Below are 21,762 nucleotides of genomic sequence, written 5' to 3' on the forward strand. Positions count from 1 at the left end.
CTAAAGCACAGGCTGGAATTCCAGAGGAGCACAAGCTGGCCAAAAGCACCCAGCGGAGAGCGCATCCCCCCGCAGCACTCCGAAATCTTCAAGAGGCTTTTCACTTGACCCAAACAAATCTGTAACGTCAACAGTCTCATGATTTAAGCAACGCATTTGTTGTCATGGCAAGAATGATTCTTGCCGGAAGCTCAAGAAAACAATGGACCTAAACTGATTAGAGAAGGGCTTGGTTTTCCCACCTCAAAAATGAAAGTGAGAGCAAGGAAACGCTTGCACACGGGGAACACGGTTCTTGAAGAGCACAGGCATCCTCACACGGCTGGAACAGCCCTCAGCACCAAAAACACCCTGTTAAAGCCCAAGCTGCTGCCACCGACCAACAGCCAAGCACCCTCCTGCCAGCCACCCCGTTCCTGGATAAGAGCATGTTCCCCTAAGTGTGGTTTTCACTTCACGCTCCCCCAACACACACAAAACGGTCCAGTTTGGGGGGAGGAAGAGAACAGCCAGTTTGCCAGGGGATGCTGCGGGACGCCGGGAACAAAACCTCACCCCACTTTCCTGCTGATCCCTGCAGTATTTCCCTCCTGACTTGGGGCCTAGTGGCAGCAGAGAAGCAAAGACCTTTAAAAAACATTCGCAGCAGCCGCCGGCCTCTCTTTGTAGCAGGGGCCGTTCTGCGGTGGGGGTTCTTCCAGCGGGACCCTTCCCCTCCCCACCACGCGTGGCCCCGCAGAAGAAGCTGTTCTCAAGCACAACGTTCTACCCGAGAGACTGATCCGCACTGGCCGAGGAGGACAAAAAAAATGTCAAGAAAAGAAAGAAATCCCAGGAAAACCGGCCCCCGGCTGGAAAAACCTGCGCTGAAACCCGCCTGGAAAACAACAAAACCAAAGCACTTACCTGAGAGCACCGCAGGTACAACTGAGGAGGGGTGTATAAGTTTACCCTTGGGGGTCACCGCTGCTATGGGGGGGTGGTGGAAGGGGGCTAAGGGACCCTCTGCCTTCCCCAGGGGAAGGCGGTGAACCTCCCAAACCAGCCCATGAGCGAAGGGGGGTGAGACACCCCCTTTCCCGCAGCACCCCAGCAGGTGCAGCCCCCCCTTTGCACGGGGGGGGGCACAAACACACACACACAAACACACACACAAAAAGGAGCGGGGGGCCCCAACCGCCACCCCCCGCGGGACGCCCCCTCCCCACACACACCCCACCCCGGGACTAAGGGGGCCCCCGCGGCCCCGAGCCCCCCACCCCGGGCCCCGCTCGCTGTGGGGAAGGGGGTGTCGCCCCCTTCCTCCCTCCCCCCCCCCGGGGCAAAGGATACTGCTGGGGCGGCTGGGGCGGCAAGGCCCTGATGTTGGGGTGAGGCGCCGGCGCCGCCGCCGGGTGAGGGGGAGCCGGGGGGGGAGGCGGCCCCGCCGCCGCTGCCGCCGCCGCCCCGCTCCCGGGGCCGGTCCCCGCCGCTGCCGCCGCGCCGGGTTTCAAAGCCGCCTTCTGCGGTAAACTCATCGCCAAGCGGAGCCACCACCCCCCGGCGGGGAGCGGGGCCGGGGCCGGGGGGGAGCCGGGGAGCGGGCCGGGGGCCGGTGCGGCGGCCGGGGCAGCGCGGCGGGCCGGCACCGGCGCCGGTCTCCGTGACAACGCGCCTCCCGGAGGGCTCGGCGCGGGGAGGGGACGGGAGAGGGGCCGGCGGGGAGGGGAGGGGGGGAGGCGGCTCAGGCCGCGCTGCTCATGAGCCGCCGGCGGCGGGGGGTCTCGGTCCCCCTCCCCGGGGGCAGCGGAGCCCTTCGCGGTGGCGGCTCTCGGGCGATGCCGGCGGATTTTCCTCACTGAAGTAGCGGAGCATCAAACATGGCGCTGCGGCCGCCTCCAGCAGTCCGGCAGGACGGACGCTCGGGCGCCTTCGGGCCGCTCCGGAGCCGCTCGGCCCACCGGCGCTCGGCAACCTTCGGCTGTTTCCGGAACCGCTCGCTGGCGAGCGGCGTTCGGGAAACCTCGGCTTCTTCCGGAGACCTTCGCGGGCGCACGCGTCCTCTTCGCCGCCTTCCCCCCTCCCTCCCCTCTCGGCCCGGCACCTCCCGTGACCCCCGCGCTCGGGAAACATCGGCTCTTTCCGGAGACAGAGGGCGTGGGGGATTTCGGGAAGCTTCGGAGCGACTCGGAGGTGGAATTCCCGCCCAGCCGGGAGGCGCTCGGGGCTCTTCGGAGCCTCTCGGCAGTGGCGAGGCCGCAGCTTCGGGCGTTTTCGGCTTGGCCCGGAGAGACTTCGGCAACGCTCGGCTCTGAGGGAGCGGCCCCTGTCAGCGCGGCGGCCCGGAGCCGGCAGCACCCACCGCAGCGCGGGTTCGGGTCGTGGCGGCTTCCCCCGCCCCAAAACTCACCCCCGGCCCCGTTGCCACATGCCAGGCTCCCGGGGCGGCTCCAGGGGCAGCACCGCAGCCCGCCACGAGGGCCCTGCGGGTGACATGTCAGCTATGAGGGAGACACCCTGGCAACGGACATGGCGGAGGGAGGCCCCTCAGGGCCTGCGGTGACAGGAACCCCCTCGCCACCACCTCACAACCACCGCCGGGCTGAGCTCGGCCGAGGCACGGGCGGTTTGTACCATCTCGGGGAGATAAAAAGGACCTCAGAGCAGATGGAAGCAGCCGCCGCATTGTCCTGACTTGTCCTGCCCCGCCGCTGGCTCCGCAGGGCTCATTCCAGCCGCCTGGCACCTCCCGGCGTTCCTGCCGCGCCGCACGTCCCAGGGAGGCGCTCCCAGCGCGGGCAGGTATGGGCACCCCGGGTCACCACAGCTGCCACGGGGAAAGTCTCCGCGGCTTATTTGCATCCCGGCTCCTGCATCTTCTGGGCAGCTGCAGGGTTAGGAGGAAGGTAATGCTTGAAAGTGATGGTAAATAAAGGCTTAAAAGGGAAAAGCTTCTTTTATTACAGTAAACAGTTCCCTTGGTGGTGTGTTCCGGCACTTAGCGAGTAACTGGTGCTGCAAGTGAAAGTTGGCAGAAGAAGGATGGGTTTTCTTTAAGTGTGCAAGACCCCCACCTGTGAGTCGCCTCTGTTCACATCTCCCCAACAGCCCCATATGCAAACAGGAAAATAATTGTGCGGTTTAAAACACAAAGACAGGCTGAGAAAAACTGGGGCTATGGAGCCTGGAGAAGAGAAGCTGCGTGGAGACCTCAGAGCAGCTTCCAGTGTCTGAAGGGGGCTACAAGGATGCTGGAGAGGGACCTTCGTCAGGGGCTGGAGTGATAGGACAAGGGGTGATGGGTTCAAACTGAAACAGGGGAGATTCAGGTTGGAGATAAGGCAGTTCTTCCCTGTGAGGGTGCTGAGGCGCTGGCACAGGGTGCCCAGAGAAGCTGTGGCTGCCCCATCCCTGGCAGTGTTCAAGGCCAGGTTGGACACAGGGGCTTGGAGCAACCTGCTCTAGTGGAAGGTGTCCCTGCCCGTGGCAGGGGGTTGGAGCTGGAGGAGCTTTAAGGTCCCTTCCAACCCAAACCAGTCTGTGATCAGAAAGGGGAGAGCCTGGGCTCAGTGTTGTTCACTAGAGAAAAGTCAGCCCAGCACCAAAAGTCATAACAGGGTCTTGAGTCCATTTTTCCCTTTGAGTCACACTCTGAATTATTCCGATGTGGTTTGTGCAGGTCAGGGGTAGGACACGCCACCCGCCCGTGCACTCACACAAGGACTGCAGCGTACCCCAGGGCTCAGCACCCCCCGAGGTGTGATCTCAGGAGAAAAGCACCAGCCTCCAGGAAAAGCAGCTCTGTGACAGGAATAGTTTCTTACTTACTAAGGTGCTATCTACAGGATACAGCGGCACCGAACAAGCGCACTTTGTGGTGCCAGAAGCTATTAGTGGAGCCGGTGGCAGAAGGAAGATGACTGGTGTGGTTGCTCAGCCCAGAGAAGGCGCCAGGGAGACCTTAGAGCAGCTCCAGGGCCTAAAGGGGCTCCAGGAAAGCTGGAGAGGGGCTTTGGACAAGGGCCTGTAGGGACAGGACAAGGGGAATGGCTTTAACCTGCCAGAGGGGAGATTGAGATGAGCTCTGAGGCAGAAGCTCTTCCCTGTGAGGGTGCTGAGGCGCTGGCACAGGGTGCCCAGAGAAGCTGTGGCTGCCCCATCCCTGGCAGTGTTCAAGGCCAGGTTGGACACAGGGGCTTGGAGCAACCTGCTCTAGTGGAAGGTGTCCCTGCCCGTGGCAGGGGGTTGGCACTGGAGGAGCTTTAAGGTCTCTTCAACCCAAACCAGTCTGTGGTTCTATGATTCTGTTTAGTTCCCCTTTCTGTGCTTTTTGCTCTGCCCTGGGGTAAGGGAAATGCCTGGATCAAGTGAGTTCACATCTACCTCAAACGATGTGTGGGAAATGGGGTGAAACAGAAACCAGTAAGTTAGGTTTTTTGAGGGTAAAAAGCCCAACCCAGCCTTGCCAGCCTGTAAAGAAGTCCTGAATGGGCACTATTTCCATCTGCAGCCAGGAGCAACTATTTAGAGGGGGCTCCAGGTATTTTTTTCCAAGCCAGTTTCGCTCTGCAGCCTGCTTCCCCACCAGAAAACCGAAGAGAGAAATGGAAATGACCTCAAAGAAAGGCCAAGTGCTCTCCTCCTCCCCAAAAATGGGAGAACAAAGGAGGAACTTCCATCATGGTAGGGGGTTGCCCAAGGAGTGACAATCTCCAGCCACCCTGGGGAGCTGCTGCCCTGCAGCACATCTCTCCTGGCTGCAGCCTGCTGGGAAGATGGATCCCCCTCCCCAGCTCAAAGACTTTGCTGTAATAACCTGTGTGGTCTGGGGGTGTCAGCGTCCAGCAGCATTCCATGGAGCAGCTCCCGGGCACGGCACATCTCCCGGTACACCCCTTCATGGAGACGGAAACTCGTACCAAGGACAAACCGACATCCCTGGCTCCCTGTGTTCCACAGCAATGGCTGCTGTAAACACAGCTGTGCCGAGCCTCCCCGCCCGGGATCTTTGGAGAAATCACTTCTTTTTGCCCATTTAGAAAGGAAAAACCAGCATTTTCACCACGGTATCTGCTGAAGCTCCTGAAGTGTGAGCCATGTGATGGAGCCAGCCTCCTGGCTCTGCTCCTCCAGAATCTCCATCTTCCCCCAGCCCTCTTTTTACCATCTTATTTTTCTCCTAACAGGAAATCCAGACAGATCTCTCTTCTGTACTACCCCATGTAGAAAGATTTGGCCAACAGAACCTGCAGTTTTGGCAAGCCCGAGCAACTGCCAGCTGGATTCACACCCTTCCTCCCACCTCTGGCTTCTCTTCGCTTCGGTTTTCCTCCCATTTTTCCTGCTAGCTTTATTAGCACCTGGGAACTGATGTGTCACCATGGGCAGCTTGAGTTTACAGCGCTGAGCTCTTGTTCCAGAGCATCACCAGCCCTTTTTCCAGTCCCACCAGTCTCTCAAGTCCTTGGGCACAGCACAGATGCTTACAACCATGCAGCAAAGAGCGTAGTAGGAACACCAGAGCTGTTGGTGAGCTTGGGGAAGGAAAGGATTGGGGTGTCAGTGAGAAATGTCTGTTTTCCTGCAGGGATTGTGATAAAGAGGAGAGCATAAAGCACAAAGCTTTGGTCCTGAAAGCAAGTAGGATACAGCCTCATGGCTGTTCAGCTCAGAGTGAAAATCACTGCAGTGTTCAGCATGAGCTGCGAGGTGGGACTCGGAAGCCTGCTCACCACCTCCCACTTGCTGGCCTCCTTCCTTCAGGGAGGTCTGGTTTGGTCAAGGAAGCTTTTGGCCTTAAAATCTGATGATCCCAGTAGCTGACCCCAGCCCTGTTATGATGTGTTGGGAGTTAGATCCTGCGTGGAGGGAGCAAACTGGGAAAGAGACCTTACAACAGTCTTCTGATACCTAAAGAGGCCAAAAAGAAACCTGGAAAGGGGCTTTGGACAAGGGCCTGTAGGGACAGGCCAAGGGGAATGGCTTTAACCTGCCAGAGGGGAGATTGAGATGAGCTCTGAGGCAGAAGCTCTTCCCTGTGAGGGTGCTGAGGCGCTGGCACAGGGTGCCCAGAGAAGCTGTGGCTGCCCCATCCCTGGCAGTGTTCAAGGCCAGGTTGGACACAGGGGCTTGGAGCAACCTGCTCTAGTGGAAGGTGTCCCTGCCCGTGGCAGGGGGTTGGAACTGGGTGATGTTGAGGTCTCTTCCAACCCAAACCAGTCTGGGATTCCATGAGAAGAGCAGTTCAGCCTTTCGCAGCCTCAAAGGCTGTCTCGGCCCCCCCAGACCTATGAACAAGCTCCATTTCCAGCTTATTTTGGAGGTTCCAGCATGCTCCACGGCAGCGCCTCCCTCTTTGGGCTTCTCCCGCCTTTTCCCCCACTGATCCCGTTCCAACACCTTCCAGGCAAAAACCCAAAACAACATAAACCCCCGTTGCCAGCCCTGCTCGGAGCGTTCCTCGTTCCTCCTCCTGCCCAGGCTCAGCCCTCAGCAAACGTCTCTGCCCTCGGGGCACGGCTGAGCCTGGAGTAAAGCAAATACCACCCAGGATCAGGCAAGCCCACGGCAGGAGCTGGCACGGCAGTGAGTGATTCACCTCCTGCCTGCTCTGCCTCCACCTCTGCCTCCCGAGAGCCAAATCCCCACCGAGGCAAACACCATCTCTCCAAGCCCACCACAAGCAGCTTTAACCACAGCATCCCACTGCCACGACACAACCCGATGCTCCCTACACTGAGGTTGTCCCCTCTGTGGTGGCCAAAGCCACCACCAGCCTGGTATGTCATTATAAGTACACCCAAGAGAGTGTACTTTGGATGTAACCATCCAAAATACACCCCTTTTGGATGGTTAAACCACCTTTAACAGCATCTTAGATGCGATCCATGGGCTGCGCTCCCCTCCCTGCTTTCCCTACACCTTTCACCCCAGCCCCACTCTCTCTGCTTCATCCCTCTTCATCCTGCACCCACACCGCTCCTCTTTTCCTAGGAATGCAGGGATTTCACCTCATTTTGAGCACCCGGGGCCAGATCCAGGCTGGACCGCTGCGCCGGTGGCGCGGCTGAGTCCTGCAGCAGGCAGCGATTCCCTCAGCTCCACCGCCCTCTGCGGGTCTGCAGCACCATTTCCAGCCGGATCCCAGGGAAATCCAACGGCCACGGCCGCGCTCCCAGCGCCGCAGGGAACCGAGCGCCTCACACCGGGTCCTGCGAGCAGAAAGTAAGCGCTCTTATCCCATTTATGACTCAACCGAGGAGAGAAAACACAGTAAAACAGGATGAGGAAAACGTTACCGTCGTCTTTATGCAACGCTCGTGTCCCCAGCTCGCTGCTGGCTCAGTCCTGCCCATCCCAGCAGGAAACCCCACTCTGTATCCCCAAAAACTCACTACCAATGGGGTCAAACCAGGGGGTGCAGCCCAAATCCAGCCCCGGATAATGAGCCAGGGTTAAATAGTATGTGAGCACCCAGGATTTTACTTGTTTTACAGCCATCATCCCCCCCCAGGTGCTGGGTGAGGCTCAGCACGGAGCCTGCGGTCCAGGTCCTGCCTGGCATTTTTGGAGCAAGCCTGATGAAACCATGGAGCATCCACTTGGGAATGAATGTTGGCCTGTGTTACCGAGCTGGCAGCATCCAGCAGCATTGCAGAACTATAAATAAGGCCCTTTGGAGAGGAACCTGTACAGGGACCATGCCGCTGGATCCAAGCACAGCCTGGCCAGCCAAAAACTCACCCAGGAGGAAGGAAAAGCATCTGGGAAAGACCTCCCTGCTAGGGAGATGCGTGGGGCCATGCCATAGAAGTGGGAAGCAAACAACCACCCGCAGCGAGAGTGAGGGTTTTGGGCACAAAAGCTTCACTTTAGCCTCCAAGAGAAGCTGCAGACAAAAGCTCCGGCTGGGAAAAGCCTCCTGGACTGTTTTGGCAGCATGAGATGGTCCCAGCAGTGTGGACAGGGATTAAAATGCAGATAAAGGGATGCAAAACTCCTGCGACCAGAAATAAAACAAGTCATGAGCAGCTCCAGCCCCAGTAAAAAGTATTTATTATTTCAATTACAATAAGCCCCACATGTAGGGTGAAAAAATAGTTACAAAAAATTCCCTCCCCATCCTTCCTTTTACATATAAATATTAAAAATCCCTCTACAGCTTTGCAAGAAGGTGCCCCATGAGACAACACGCAGCACCTGAGCTACTGTCAGTGGTTTCCTCTTAAAACTGCAAGAAGAGCATTAAAAATAACCCTTACGAAAGCCCCTCGCCCCCATCCCGGTGCCAAACCGGCCACGGAAGGATGGGGGTTAGGGGCAAGGGGGTGATTTTGGGGTTTGCAGTTTCTCAGCGTAGAGGCCGGACACGGCAGAGAGCAAAGGATCAGCAGGAGCTGCCTGCACTTGTCTGGGGAAGCGTTTGGGGCAGGAACTCATGGCTGAGCTCGCTTCAGAGGGGACAGGAGGGAGCTGTGGGTGCTTCACCCATAGTCACCACCTTGGTGACATCTTTGGCACGCCAGCTTTTCCCTCTGAAACTAAAGCTAATCCCAGGAGCTGCAGCAGAGCCTCTGTGCCCTGCAGCATCCTCCAGCCCCATCCCCAATGTCCCCATCAGCATCCTCCAAGGACAGTCCCTCCCAGAGAAACCGGGATCCGGGGCTTGGTGGCTGCCTCCACAGCCCCATCCAGCTTCGCCAGCAAAGAGCCTGTCACCAGTCACTGTCACCACAGGGTGCTGCACCTACAGCTGCACTGAGTAAAAAAGAATTAATAAATATACTCATCTTTTACTTAAAAAAAAAAAAAAAAAAAAAGGCTTTTAAATGCATTTTCCCTGAAATTTTCCAGTGTATTCCACAAGGCATGAAAAAAATAGAGATATTTGCCTCCCCCCCCCCAAAAAAAATATATCTTAAAATATTTTCCATCCTCATGTGCGCATCTTTGGAGAGAGGAAAGTCCATCAGGTGCATTCAGACACGCAGCCAAGCCTGCCTGCGCCATGGGATCCCTTTATCGCCTCCAGAAAAGAGGAATTTGCCAGGATGGTGGATCAGGCTGGAGGCACTACGCACGGTAGTGCCCATGGACATGTGCCTGGACACATGGCCTGGTCATGATGGGGAAGAAGAGACCCCCAAGTGGAAGTCGTTCCACAAACGAGCGAGGGGATGAAGGAATTTCACAGTGGATGAAGCTCGGATGATCCCGGGAATGCGGGCACCACTCCGGCTGAGAGCTGGGCAGTTCCTTGTGTGGAGAAGTGGTTCGAGCCTCTCAAAAGGACTTGGGAAGTACAGCCATCGGATGAAGCAGCCGGTTCCCTCCAGGCACTCGCCCATCACCAGACCTCGCATTTCTTGGGGGGGTTCATGGGGGAGCCAAGGGGGCAGCCGAAATGCTCCGCGAATTCCTGGGAGTTGGAGACAGTGCCGATGACCCGGAATCGCGAGGGGCTGTGGGGGTCGGTGATGAGCCCCTCGTGCGAGCTCTCCGGCGTGCGAACCGAGCACCACACCTGCGGATGAGGGCAAGAGGCACCAGTGCCAGTGTCTGCATCCATAGGGCCCTGCTTGGTGCCAAACTGGACCTCCCTGCTCGTGTGATGGACAGCAGCAAGATGGAGCTCCAGCTTTGCCTCACCCTAACCTGGTTCTCCACCCGCTACACAGCATCTCTAGAGACCTCAGGTTTTGCCATCACATCCTCCCACCACCACATGGACATGCCTCCACTCCCCACAAACCTGTTTTCTCCCTTCCTGCCCACCACCAAGTGACCTACCTGTGCGAAGCCAACGAAGAAGAGCTGGTGGTTGGTGAGGCCGAGAGTTGGGAGGATTTCCTCTTCTCCATTCTTTTTCAGCCAGTTTTGATATGCCTGGAGGCCAAGGAGGACAGCAGGCTCAGAGGACACCACCGATCCCACCACACCATGCCCCACACCACACCTCCCCAGCCCCATAGTCCTACCCGGTAGGCTGCCTTGAGGCCCCCGTTGTCAGCGATGTTCTCCCCGAGGGTGTGCTTGCCATTGACAGCCTCTCCATTGACGGTGTAGTTGCTGTACTGCTCCACCATGCATGCTGTCTGACGCTTGAAGGCCTCCACGGAGGAGTTCTTCCACCAGGGACGCAGGTTGCCATCCTTGTCATATTCCCGGCCTGCCAAAACCACAACAGATCCTTCATCACCTCACTGGCCACCCCTCCAGCAGCCCACCCGCCTGGCCCTGGCCATACCTTGATCATCAAAGGCATGTGTCAACTCATGGCCCACGACCACACCGATCCCACCAAAATTCAGTGACCTGCAAGGAGGCGATGCTGAGGTTTAAAAAGCGGCCGCTGCTTCCCACAGCCTTGAAACGGAGCCTCAAATGTTGGGACAGGAGGAAACTTGGGAATCCTGCCCTCCCTGTTTCCATAGGCTCTTACTTGGGAGATGCACGTGTGTAAAAAGGGGCCTGGAGGATGCCAGCAGGGAAGACAATCTCATTCTTGGTGGGAGAGTAGTACGCATTGACCGTCGGGGGTGTCATGCTCCACCTGTAGAGACACGGACATGGACAACGTGGCTGCACAAACCCATCGCTGATGTTTGCTCCAACACCATCCACTTATCATAATGCAAAGCCATCAGCCCAAACTTAACTCCCCAAAACCAGCATGGGCTGGTGGACACCAAATCCCAATGATATTCCCTGCTGGGCACAACAGGGAAGTGGAGCAGAGGACTTACTGGTCCCGGTTTGGTGGTTTCCGGAGCTGGTCAGCGGTGACCCTGGCTGAGAAGTTGTAGAACTGCATGACGTTCTCAAAGTAGAGGTCGGACACGGCCTCGTACTGCAAGAGAGCAAGGCATGAGTGGTGTGTGGTGACCACCCAGCCCTGCTCCTCCCTCCATGGTCACGTCTGAGCCTCCGGAGCCGGCTGAGTTATGGCCACGCTTGTTTCTCCTCCTCTCCACCATCTGTGGAGTCTCGGGAGGACAGTGAATCACCATTACGGAAACCGGCTCCTCCTCTTCCCGGGCAGGGATCCCGAGAGCCCCAACCACCCCAGGGCTGGTGCACAGCAATCTGGGAAGCCCCCAGAGAAGCGTCAAGGACATGAGTGAGACCCTTCGGGAGGAAACCTGGGGCCACGGTGATGGGCACATCCTGCATGTTCTAGTGGAGGGGAGAACAGGAGACACAATGGACATATCCAACCAACTCACATCATTAAAGACTTTATCCAGCTCCTTGGGGTCCATGATGAACTTAGGGTAGCCAATCATGTTGTAGATGGCATCTGCCTGGTGGGGTGACAAGGACCACAGTGCTTTTGGTGCCAGGGGTGGAAGGACAGGCTCGCCCAGCTCTACCACCCTCCACCAACGCCCTCTCCTCCAACTGCTGCCGGCACCTCACCTTCTCTTTGGCTGATTTCCTTGTCTCTTCATCCATCCACCGCAGGCTCTCCAGGCTTTCCTCAAAGGCTGTTTTAATCTCTGCAATCATTTCCTCTGCCTGGACAACACAAGGCAGCACAGCGTCGGTCCAGAGCCCGCTTCCCACCCCAGAGAGGTCAAAGACCCTTCACACCAGTGGGAGGAAGAGGCTGGAAGGCCAAGATGGAATGTGGACCAGGGGAAAACCCAGCGAATGGAGATATACAGTGAACAAAATAAGGTGGACAGAGAAACAGCATCTGCCACGGTGGTTCCACCATTGTGGTGGCTTTCCTGGCACTGGGACCCACATGGGGGACGTACCACTTGCTTGCTGTCCTCGGCGAAGGTGGCCTTGACGAACATGGCCCCCAGGGCGAAGCCCAGGTTGTTGTCAGTGTCACTGATGCAGAACTTCCAGCGCGGGAGGCAGGTCTGCATGGGACAGAGGTGGGCATCAGTGGTGCCACAGCCAAAGCCCTTCCCCTTCCCACCCCTTGCCCTGCCAGGAGGTGAGGTCCACATCCCTGCATTGGAGCTGCCACCCCAAAACCTGCCCCACACCTCTATCTTTTGGACACAACATGACAAGGACTTGCCTTAAAAAGCTGTCACCATTTTAATGGTGATTTGGGGGCACCGGGGGCTCCACACTCACCTTCTTCGTCCCATACATCACTTCCATGAACTTTTCCTCAGCATCCTGGAAGCGCTGGTCGAGGAAGGGGCTGGTTTTCCGCACCAGGTTCCAGATCATGTAGTTGTTGAGGAGACTGCAGCGAGAGGTGGTGAGTGAGCAGCGGGATGTTCCTGCCCACCCTGCGCACCCTCTGTGCGGGCTGGGGGCTCTCACCATTTGTCCGTGGCCAGGATGAGGTCGGAGACCTGCTCCAGGTACTCCTTGGCATAGACCACGACGGGCTCAGATTCATTGAGCTCCACGGGGTAGAACACCGTGCTGAGGAAGGGCATCCAGTCCACGGCTGGTGCCAACTCCTGCAAAAGCCATGGACCCAGAATGCATCGGAGCGGGGTGGCAACTGCTTCCCGAGCTGGAATTGGCTGCATCAGCCCCGGTTTGAGGGACTCAGCTGATTTTGCAGAGGCCGGTTCCCATAACAGCAGCAGCCTCAAAGGGTCAGAGGGGAGTAAACAATTTCCTCCCACGAAGGAAAAAAAGTGGGGCGGGTGTCAAAGATGTTGACACAACCCATTAGGGCCCCTTTGGGGATGCAGGGAGGTGACCGGGCTGGTGTCCGCAGGCAGCAGTACCACAGCGGGATGGCCACCAGCCCCAGGGGTGGTCCAGAGGCTGGAGGAACGGGTCAGGGTGGGATTCCCCCAAGGAGGACACAGGCCAAGCCATTGCACTAGAGCTTCCCAGGCTGTGTCAGGCTTCCTCAGAGGAGCTGCGTCACCTCCACTCATCCCTTCCACTTCCCAAACCACAGCGGAGCAGGGAGGTTCGCCAACTCCATCCTTACCTTTAGGTCTCCAGCCGTCATTTTATGGTAGATGACCTCCTCATCCCGGTGCTTCTCCTGTGGGATGGTGATGTTGGCCAACGCCGTCTCAAAGTCCAAGATCTGCTGCATCTGCTGCCGAGTTGACTCCTCATCAGTGCCTCCCAAGAACATCCCCAACTGCACCATGTAGTTCAGGTACCCGGCGAGCACCTACATCGTAGGACAGCGGGTGATCAGCATCATGGGTGCCACTCACCCATGGCACCTCCCCTCAAATCCACCTTTCCTCCAACAACCTTACCTTCTCATTCTCTGTCTTGTTGAGGTAGTAATCCCGGGATGGCAGGCCCAACCCCGACTGATCCACCTGGATCACGTTGCTGTTGGAGTTCTTGGAGTCGGCGCTGACGTAGACGGAGAAGAAGGGTGAGGTGCGGTAATGCGCCGTCACCTCCCGCAGCGTCGCGTTGAAGTTGTCACCGGCCCATGGACCTGTGATGTTCCAGCCACCCAGCTGGGGACAGACAGCAACCGGCTTTTGGGTAAGGAATAACCCCCTGGAATTGCTCAAATATCCACCCAATACCTGTCCCGGGGGGAAACATCTCGCAGTGGGGCTAAAAAGCCCAGGAGTGGCATTAGCTGCCTATAAATCTATGCCTATGGATATTAGATGGGATCTTAAGAAGCAGCTTTTCCCTGTGAGGGTGCTGAGGTGCTGGCACAGGGTGCCCAGAGAAGCTGTGGCTGCCCCATCCCTGGCAGTGTTCAAGGCCAGGTTGGACACAGGGGCTTGGAGCAACCTGCTCTAGTGGAAGGTGTCCCTGCCCGTGGCAGGGGGTTGGAACTGGAGGAGCTTTAAGGTCCCTTCCAACCCAAACCAGGCTGGGATTCCATGATAAATCCCTGCTTCTCTCTGCCTGCCTCCTCTGGGGGATGGTCTTCCCTACGAAGCACTCAGAATGGGATCTGGAGTGTGCTGGGACTGCCCATAAACGAGCTTTCCCCCCCCATTTTGCAGAGGGGAGACAGCTTTTCCCCAAGGAAGGCTCTGAACCTTTTGGATGAGCTCCACAAGCGGGGTGGCACGCAGCTCCTCGATCTTGCTCTCGTTCATGCAAGCTTGGTAGTAACGCTGCGCCTTGCGCTCCGCCTCGCTCGACACGTTGGCCGTGGTGTTTTCTGCAGGAGGTACCCAGGGGGTCTCACAGCGGGTCCCCAGGGGTGGGCATCCAGCCCCCCATGGGCACTGCTGGTGCACAGAGCTCCCACCTTTCCCTTAGAGAAAAATCCAGCCTCATTTGGGCAAAACCAGGCTCTGAGGTTTGCCCTGCCAGCCCCCTCCGTGCCTCCAAAAGCATCCCATGGCCTCCAGCCCCTTCCTGGCCTCCTGCCCCCATCTCCTTTCCCACCCGCAGCGACTGCTCCAGCTCCTTGGAGCAGAAAGATAAAGAAAGGGAAAACAAAAAAAGCATTTTTCCAGCAGCTCTGATGTTCCCACCATCACCCATCCCCCTGCGCTGCCCTTGCCCCTGTTCCAGTGCTCCCCAGCCTTATATTATTTATTCCTGCAAGAAGAAACAATAAACCCATTTTTCTCCTCCGCCTCCAAACCCAACCTTCTATTCCCCCCCCCCCCCTTAAAATTCTGCCTCCCCAGAGGTTTGGTTTTTATTATCTGATGTTCCTCATGACACAGCTTGCACCTTTGGCTTCCCAGCTGTGTGGGTTTATTCACTAAAGGTCCCTCGGCTCCAAGGAATTCAAGGAAATGCCGAGCGCGACCACTTGGCTGGAGGCCTGCTCCCTTCTCCCAGTAAAACCAGCAGCAGATTTCTGCAGGAAGAACCGGGATGAAGCCGTTCCTGCGTTCCACCCCCCCTTCTCCCAAAAGACAACACTCTTCCCAAACCTTCTCTTTCCAGATAACCGGCCCCAGCGTGGTGGAAAGTGCTGATAAGGAGCCAGTTGTTTGCTCAAAGCTTGAATAAACCATCCCCGCCGGTTGCTTGGATAAGCCACCCCGCTTTGGTGCTCGCACGCAGAGGCTGAGCCCAGGATCCCCCCTCTGCTGAGAGCGCTTTGGTCCCAAAAAACAGCCAGATTGGCAGCCAGCCCACCCAAAAAGCCACTCACAAGGCTGGAAGATAGAGCAGGAGGAAAAAAACCCGTATCCTTGGGGTGATATTGGGGTGTTACACCCTCTGGAAGCAGTCTGGGGTGCAAATCCTGAATTTCAGAGCTCCTAGGAACGTCACTACAGGGTTTGCAGAGCCAAGGCCAGGACCCTTCCCCTACTCGGCACCAAAGAGCTGCAACACCATGGTCAAAAATCCCAGGGGCAGCCAGGAGAGCAAACACAGCCAGGATCTGCTTCCCAATGTCCTTGCAGCACATGCGTCACGGGCTGGTTTGACGCTGGGGTTTAAGTCCAACCTGACACCCCCATAGGCATGTTTTTGGCATCCCCAGACCTAACGGGGCTCCTTGACACCGCAGGTCCCACCGCTCCCATGCACTCACCCAGCAGATGCTTCATGATGGCCTGGTTGTGCTCCCAGAGGTTGTTGAACGTGCCCCAGCGCGAGTGGCCATCGGGGAGGGGGTTGGCCTTGATCCAGCCCCCGCAGGCGTAGCTGAAGAAGTCCTCGCAGGGATTCACCGCCCGGTCCAGCGAGCTGAGGATGGAGCTGGTGACGGAGATGCAGGCTTCCGACAGGCACACAGCCGGCACCCCTGCGGGAGGGAGTGATGCTTCAGCTCCTCCACCGTGCCATGATGAGCTTCCCCATGGAGCATCCTGCCCCGTGATGAAGGCCAGGTTGGACGCAGGGGCTTGGAGCAACCTGCTCCAGTGGAAGGTGTCCCTGCCCGTGGCAGGGGTTGGAACTGGGTGAGCTTTAAGGTCCCTTCCAACCCAAACCAGTCTGGGATTCTATGAAGGATGTGGGCAAACATCCCATTTGGTGCCTAAACATCCCGCCCTGTACTGTAACATCCCGCTCCAGGAAGATACAGACCAGCATCCCATCCCATGCTGAGCATCCTGCCCGCTCATCCCATTCCATGGCAAGGGATGCGGGCCAGAACCCCATCCTGTCCCTAAGCATCCTGCCCCGTGCCCAAGCATCCTACTCTGGGATGAAGGATTCAGGCAAGCACCCCATCCTGCGCTCAAGCATCACACTCCACAATAAAGGATGCAGAGGAGCATCCCAGCCTGCACCCAAGCATCCCATCCCAGGGAACCCCCCAGCATCCCGCCCCACTCAAGAGGGTAGGATCCCTGCATGGTGCAAGGACTTACGGGATCTGTACTGGAAGATGAGACCCAGCAGACACGCCACCAGCACGGCCCCCAGCACCCCCACCAGCACCACGAGCTGCTTCTCGGCGCGCGTCCGCTCAGCCCAGCACCCCGGGGCGCTCCTCGAGCTGCGGAAGTTCACCTGGGGGAAGAGCAACGTCCTTTCCCCACCGCTGGAAAAACCCACCGACACATCCCACATTCTGCTTCCTACAGCCCACAGCACGAGTTTGGCTCCCGGCGACGGATCCGGCGCAGTTGGGCCTGGGAAAGGCGACGGCTGCCTTCCAGAAACTGGCCAGGAAGGGCGGCACAATGGCAGGAAAGGGAGCGGGGTGAGCGTTTCGGGAGGCTCACCTGCTACCCTGTGCCACCCCAAACCCCTCCTCGAGCACGGCCGTAACCCCCCGGCGCGTCCCTGTCCCCGCTGCCTGCACTGGGACAGGGTGGGGGCCGCGGCGGCGGGAAATGCCTTAACAGGATACTCCCACTCGGCCGAAAAACATCCCCAGGAAACATCCCGATGCGCCGGCGAGCGGAGACGGCCCCGTTGGGAAAGCACAAACACAGCAGAGCGCTGGTTTGGGGGCAGAAAGCACCATTCTCTTCACAGAGCAATGGGGCTGGGAGTGGGGCCAGCACCGAGAGCATCGCTCCAGCACCAGAGCTGGCACGCTGGCAGCCGTGGGGGTTTTTCTTGCCACCCTCAGCCCTTTTTAAGCTGCTTTTCTGCTGCTTGGGGAGGAATTAACCTAATCCCTTTTGGATGGGGACAAAGCTCCCACTGCCACCATAATTGCTCAGCCCGCACATGCTGGGAAGGGGTTTGGGTGGCAGAAAAACTGGGTGCTGGAGCATTGCAAACAGCACCCACAGGCTCTGGGTGCCAGCGGGAACCAACATGGCTCTGCCCAGACTGGACTTTGCCCCACAGAAAGGCTGGTCCCAGGCGGAAAACCCTTCAGCAACCTCCTTTGCTGCTTACCAGGACCTAAAATCCTCCTTTTTTCCCCCCTAAAACACACATAGAGCCCTACCTGGAAGCCGTTGGGGTACCCATCACCATCACCAATGGAGTCCAGGGGGTCTTCATCGTCCAGCGTTGCCCGCTTGTAGGTCGACATCTGCACAGGGGATCGGCAAACAGAGGTGCTCAGTGGCTCGGGGTTGAGGAAGAGGAGGAGGAAGGAGAGTGAGGAAGGAATATGCACCCTCTAAAGCCGCCTCCTCCTCGGGGGAGCTAAATCCTGACCGGCTCCGGGGTAGTAAAGCACTAAACAAACGCCAGAGGAAGGTTATGGAAAGCAAGGAGGGCCGGAGCCAAACGCTGAGCAAAGCCCGAACCCGCCTCACGTTCCCCCGGGGCCGGGTTGTGCAACCTCCCGTTCAGCCTGGAATAAAGCCGGTTCCTCCTCCACCGGCCCCATCCCCACAGCGGGGTGAGGGACCCCCGGGCCAGGGAGCCCCAGGACCTGGGAAGGGCTGGGAGTGGAGAAAACGGCTTTTCACCCCAAAACTACCAGCTCGCTCATGCTCCACACCCTGTCTGTGAACCGTGCGCACCCCGAACACCCTATTGGGTCCCTCTGAGCACCCAAAGGCGACAGCACCTTGAATTTAGGCTCCCTCCCTGCTCCTTGTCCCCAGGGCATTATTTTGTGCTGGTGCCCAGCTCTTATCTCATCCCCAAGCAGAAAAACAAGGGGAAACCTCATGGGTTGGCAGCCAGCCCTTATCGTGCCGCCGTTTCCTTCCCTCCTGGCACAGCCCTGTCACCCAGCCAGCGAAAACAACCCTCTGCCCACCTCCGAGGGGGGGAGCACCCCAAAACCCACTCCAACCCTTGCTACCGATGGGCTGAGGGGCACCGGTCACATCCCTTCACTCCCAATGCAGTGCCTGGTTGGGGTTTGCACCCACCTGGATGTCCCCATCCCGCTGCCATCGTCCCCAAAGGGACACTGAGGTGATCTGAACCTGGCACAGCCGTGCCTCAGTTTCCACTCAGCATGCACCGAGAGCACCAGTTCTCAGCCCTGTTTCCAATACTGGCCTTCCCAAACCTCCCCTCACAGAGTTAACACCGAATCCCATCCTCCCCCCCCGGGTCCCAAAGCACAGCCTGGATTTCAGTAGCCACAAAACCCACCTGGGGAAGGGGAAGGGTTAAAAGAAAAAGGCAGTTTCCCTCCTCAGTTGACCAAAAAACTCTGTTTCCAGCCCCAAAATCCTCCCCCCGGTGCCCTGGAACCAGGAGACGAAAACCCTTTCACTGCGAGCTGTTATCGCTGCTGAAATCGGGGCTTAGATGATGGATTTTTTTCCATCCCCTTTCACTTTTTCCCCTTATTTTCACACTTTGCACATGGCTGGAACTTGCAGCTCGGGGCACAAATCCCTGCTCTCACTGGGGGGGGTCCAGGAAGCTCCCCCCCAGCACCAATAGCTCCAAATTCCTGGAGTCCCAGCTTTTTGGCCAAAGCTTTCACTTTGCTTCCTGAGGAAATTAGGTTTTTTTCCAATTATCCCCCCCCCACCTCAGCCTGCAAACAGCAGGGAAAAGGGAAAGAAGGAGAAAAAAACCCACGTTTTTCTTTTCATTAAGGATATGCTGGTTCAACCCTATATTAGACATCAGGGAATCCAAGCTAAGCTTGAACACCCCCCAGAACACCCCCGGGGGGGCACCGGGATCAACCCCCAGCATCCTTAATTTGGGGAAAATTGAGTCCAGGAGGTATTTTTAGAACCCATAAAAAAACCCACTTCCTCACCTCATCGCCACCTCATTGGGGGCATCAGGGCAATGCAGCACCCATGGGTGCTCCCCAGCCTGAGACACGGGAGCACCCCTTTTTTGGGTGAAAACGGGGTAGGTTTTGTTTCTTTCCCACCACCCCCCCCCCCCCCAGCTCTGTTTGCTTAAATCACAGTAAAGATTATAAATAAAACTCTAAGGGGGTGGGGGGCACCCCAGGGTGCGGGGAAGGGGGGTGCACCCCCACTTTAACCCCCCACCCAAGGGATTTTCATTCACTTTATAAGTTATAAAAGTCTTCGTGGGGCCTTAAACCACTCGTTTTCCCCCCAAATCACCCCTTGGCCTCTTAAACAATGAGCCCCACGTGCTCCGAGCCCGCAGGGCCCCAGCACAGTGACGGGGGGGGGGTACCCACCGCGCCGCTTCCCCCCCTCCCCGCGCTGGAGCCCCTCACCCGGCACCGGGGCGCCCCGGGGCGCCCCGAGCCGCCTGCGTTCGGCTGCGTTCGGCTGCGCTCGGCTCCCGCTCGGGCGCCATTTCGGAGCGGCCACCTCCGCTACGGCCTCGATGGCGCTTCCCCGCCTCCCCCCAGCGCCCCGAGCCCCCCCAGTCACCCCCGTACCCCTAAAACCACCCCCCCATCCCCCCGGCCGAGCAGCACCCGCCCCGGCTCCCCCCTCCCTCCAGCACCCATGGGTGCCCCCTGCACCGCCACGGCCTGAAGTGAGCACCCAGTGAGGCTCAGGCTTCTAATTAGGATGCCCCGGGGGTTATTAGCAACCCCTGGTGTTAATTAGAGGGGCTGGTGTTAATTGGGGGGGGACGCAGTTTGGGGGGGGGTCCTGGTTTTGGGTAAAGAAAAAAAGCTTAAAAAGGGTAAAAAAGGGTTAAAGTTTGCAAAAATAAATATAAGGGGATGGGGGGGGAAGAGCCCAATTCGGGGTTGTTTGCAATGAGCCCCTCAAAAGTGGGTGCTGCTGGGGGGGGGGGGCACCCCTGCACCCCTCTCCATGCAGAGGGAACCCCGGTGTAAACCCTTGTGGGTTTGGGTCGAGGGCTGGGTGCTGGTTTGAGGGGGCACCTCCCTTGGGGTCCCCACTCTGGGAACCCACAAAGGAAACCTGGCTGGGGGGTCTTGGGGGGCACCCAGGGGTGCGGTGGGGGTGCATGGGGGAGTCTTTGGGGTGCAATGGGGGTCTCTTGGGGTGCTATGGAGGATCTCATGGAGGTCCCTTGGAGTGCAGTGGGGGTCCCATGGGGGGTGGATGGGGGTGCTTCAGGGTGCAATGGGGGACCCGTTTAGGGGTGCATGGGTGTCCCTTGGGGTGGAATGGCGGATCCCATGGGTTGCATGGGGGATCCCATGGGGGGTGCATGGGCGTCCTTCAGGGTGAAATGGGGGATCCCATGGGGGTCGCTTGGGATGCAATGGGGGTCCCATGGGGGTGCATGGGGGTCCCTTAGGGTGGAATGGGGGGTCCAATGGGGGGTGCATGGGGGTCCTTCGGGGTGAAATTGGGGCTTCCTTGGGGTGAAATGAGGGTCCCATGGGGGCGCATGGGCGTCCCTTAGTGGGGTGCATGGGGGTCCCTTGGGGTGGAACGGGGGGCATCCAATGGAAGACGCATCTCCCCGCGCCCCGGCCCATTGCCCCAGACCCGATGAGCTCCGGGGGGAGGGCCGGGGGGTCCCCGCTCACTCACCATGGTGACACCCCGCTCCCGCCGTCCCGGCCCCCGCTGGGGCGAGCCCGAGCCCGGCGCCGCTCGTTACGCCGCGGCCTACGAGAGGGTGACGGCGGGTGACGAGCGAGGATGTACCTGGGGTGGGAAAACCAATGGGGCCGGGAGGGACGGGCTTCCCCGCGCGCCTCCGTTAACTCTTTCGGGGGGCCCCAGACCCCATTTTGGGGGTCCCCATGGCCTCCTTCCCCCCTCCCCGAGCTGCTGGAAGCATCGCCTCGATAAAGCACCGCCGCTTGTGCAAAGGGATGCGGCGTTTCCCGTGCGAGCGTGCAAGGAGACAACGCTGCCGGCGCCCGCTTCTGCAACACGCGGTTGTGATGCGTGTGAGCGTGTAGTCGTGCAAGCACAGTCGTGCAAGCACCCGTGCTTGTGCAAGCAGCCGCTTGTGCAAGCAAGCAGGTTAGCGAGCAGCCAAGCACGCGGTCGTGCAATGGGCACGCATGCGAGTTGGCGCGTGCGAGTGTGCAAGCGCACAGTGGCGTGCAAGCTCACCACCCTGCCGCTGTGCACACACACACAAGCACACGATTGTGGGGGTGTGCAAGCACCCAAGTGTGCAAAAGTGCCCTTGTACAAGCGTGCAACCGTGCAAGCTTATGAGCGTGCAAGCACACGAGCGTGCAAACGTGCTCATCGGGCTGCAGCCTCTCCCCCACCGTGTTTAACAGCCCCTCAAAGGGTTTTGGGGTTCGTGCCTGGTGCATTTGCACACGCAGCGAGGAGTTCCCCAGGTCATGTCTCTCCATGTGCCGGCTAACGAGGCTTCTGATGAGCAGACAGACACCCCCAGCCCATTGCGATGGGGGGGGGGGGGAACCGAGGATGGGGGGGGGACACGCACACACGGTGCCACCCCCTCGCGGACCGGTGGGCTGAGCACCGACACACTCATCTCACCCACGGGGCTGCAAATCGCTTCGCTGGGCTGAGAAAGCGCTTGGAGGGGGAAGCAAAGGGCCGGGGGGGGGGGCTGCGGGGTGCTGGAGGAGAGGATGTTTGAGGGATTATTGGGGGGGGGGGGGGTCTGCAGGGGCCGGCGCCCATCCCCGTGGCGTCGTGGCGGCGC

At 58.6% G+C, this 21,762-nt stretch overlaps 2 protein-coding genes across 19 annotated transcripts in view; both read right to left on the reverse strand.

The window, feature by feature from the left end:
* Positions 1 to 1,950, reverse strand: part of EIF4G3 (eukaryotic translation initiation factor 4 gamma 3) — a 151,040-nt gene extending 149,090 nt beyond the window's left edge. For 13 of the 14 annotated variants that reach the window (XM_030507928.1, XM_032920328.1, XM_030507940.1 and 10 more), the window contains exon 1: positions 1,333 to 1,950. In XM_030507928.1, the coding sequence (XP_030363788.1) occupies positions 1,333 to 1,517 (185 nt within the window). In that variant the 5' untranslated portion in view covers positions 1,518 to 1,950. The other variant, XM_030507943.1, reaches the window with a different exon arrangement.
* A 6,067-nt stretch (positions 1,951 to 8,017) lies between these two features.
* Positions 8,018 to 20,742, reverse strand: ECE1 (endothelin converting enzyme 1). Of its 5 annotated transcripts, none has more exons than XM_030507953.1 (18): positions 20,655 to 20,742; positions 17,228 to 17,314; positions 16,191 to 16,332; positions 15,407 to 15,619; positions 13,941 to 14,065; positions 13,185 to 13,397; positions 12,902 to 13,093; positions 12,271 to 12,413; positions 12,076 to 12,190; positions 11,742 to 11,852; positions 11,398 to 11,496; positions 11,205 to 11,282; positions 10,725 to 10,828; positions 10,421 to 10,531; positions 10,226 to 10,293; positions 9,957 to 10,147; positions 9,769 to 9,864; positions 8,018 to 9,502 (listed from the first exon to the last, which is right to left on the reverse strand). In XM_030507953.1, the coding sequence occupies exons 1-18, from the start codon at positions 20,655 to 20,657 to the stop codon at positions 9,326 to 9,328; spliced, it is 2,268 nt and encodes a 755-aa protein (XP_030363813.1). In that variant the 5' UTR covers positions 20,658 to 20,742; the 3' UTR covers positions 8,018 to 9,325. The 5 variants fall into 5 exon arrangements, with proteins under 5 accessions (XP_030363813.1, XP_030363816.1, XP_030363814.1 ...); XM_030507956.1 differs by lacking the exon at positions 20,655 to 20,742 and adding an exon at positions 18,111 to 19,036; XM_030507954.1 differs by lacking the exon at positions 20,655 to 20,742 and adding an exon at positions 18,111 to 19,036 and having other exon boundaries at positions 17,228 to 17,463.
* Positions 20,743 to 21,762: the final 1,020 nt, after the last annotated feature.

Source organism: Strigops habroptila, chromosome 16, assembly GCF_004027225.2.
Source record: "Strigops habroptila isolate Jane chromosome 16, bStrHab1.2.pri, whole genome shotgun sequence".
NCBI lineage: Eukaryota > Metazoa > Chordata > Aves > Psittaciformes > Psittacidae > Strigops > Strigops habroptila.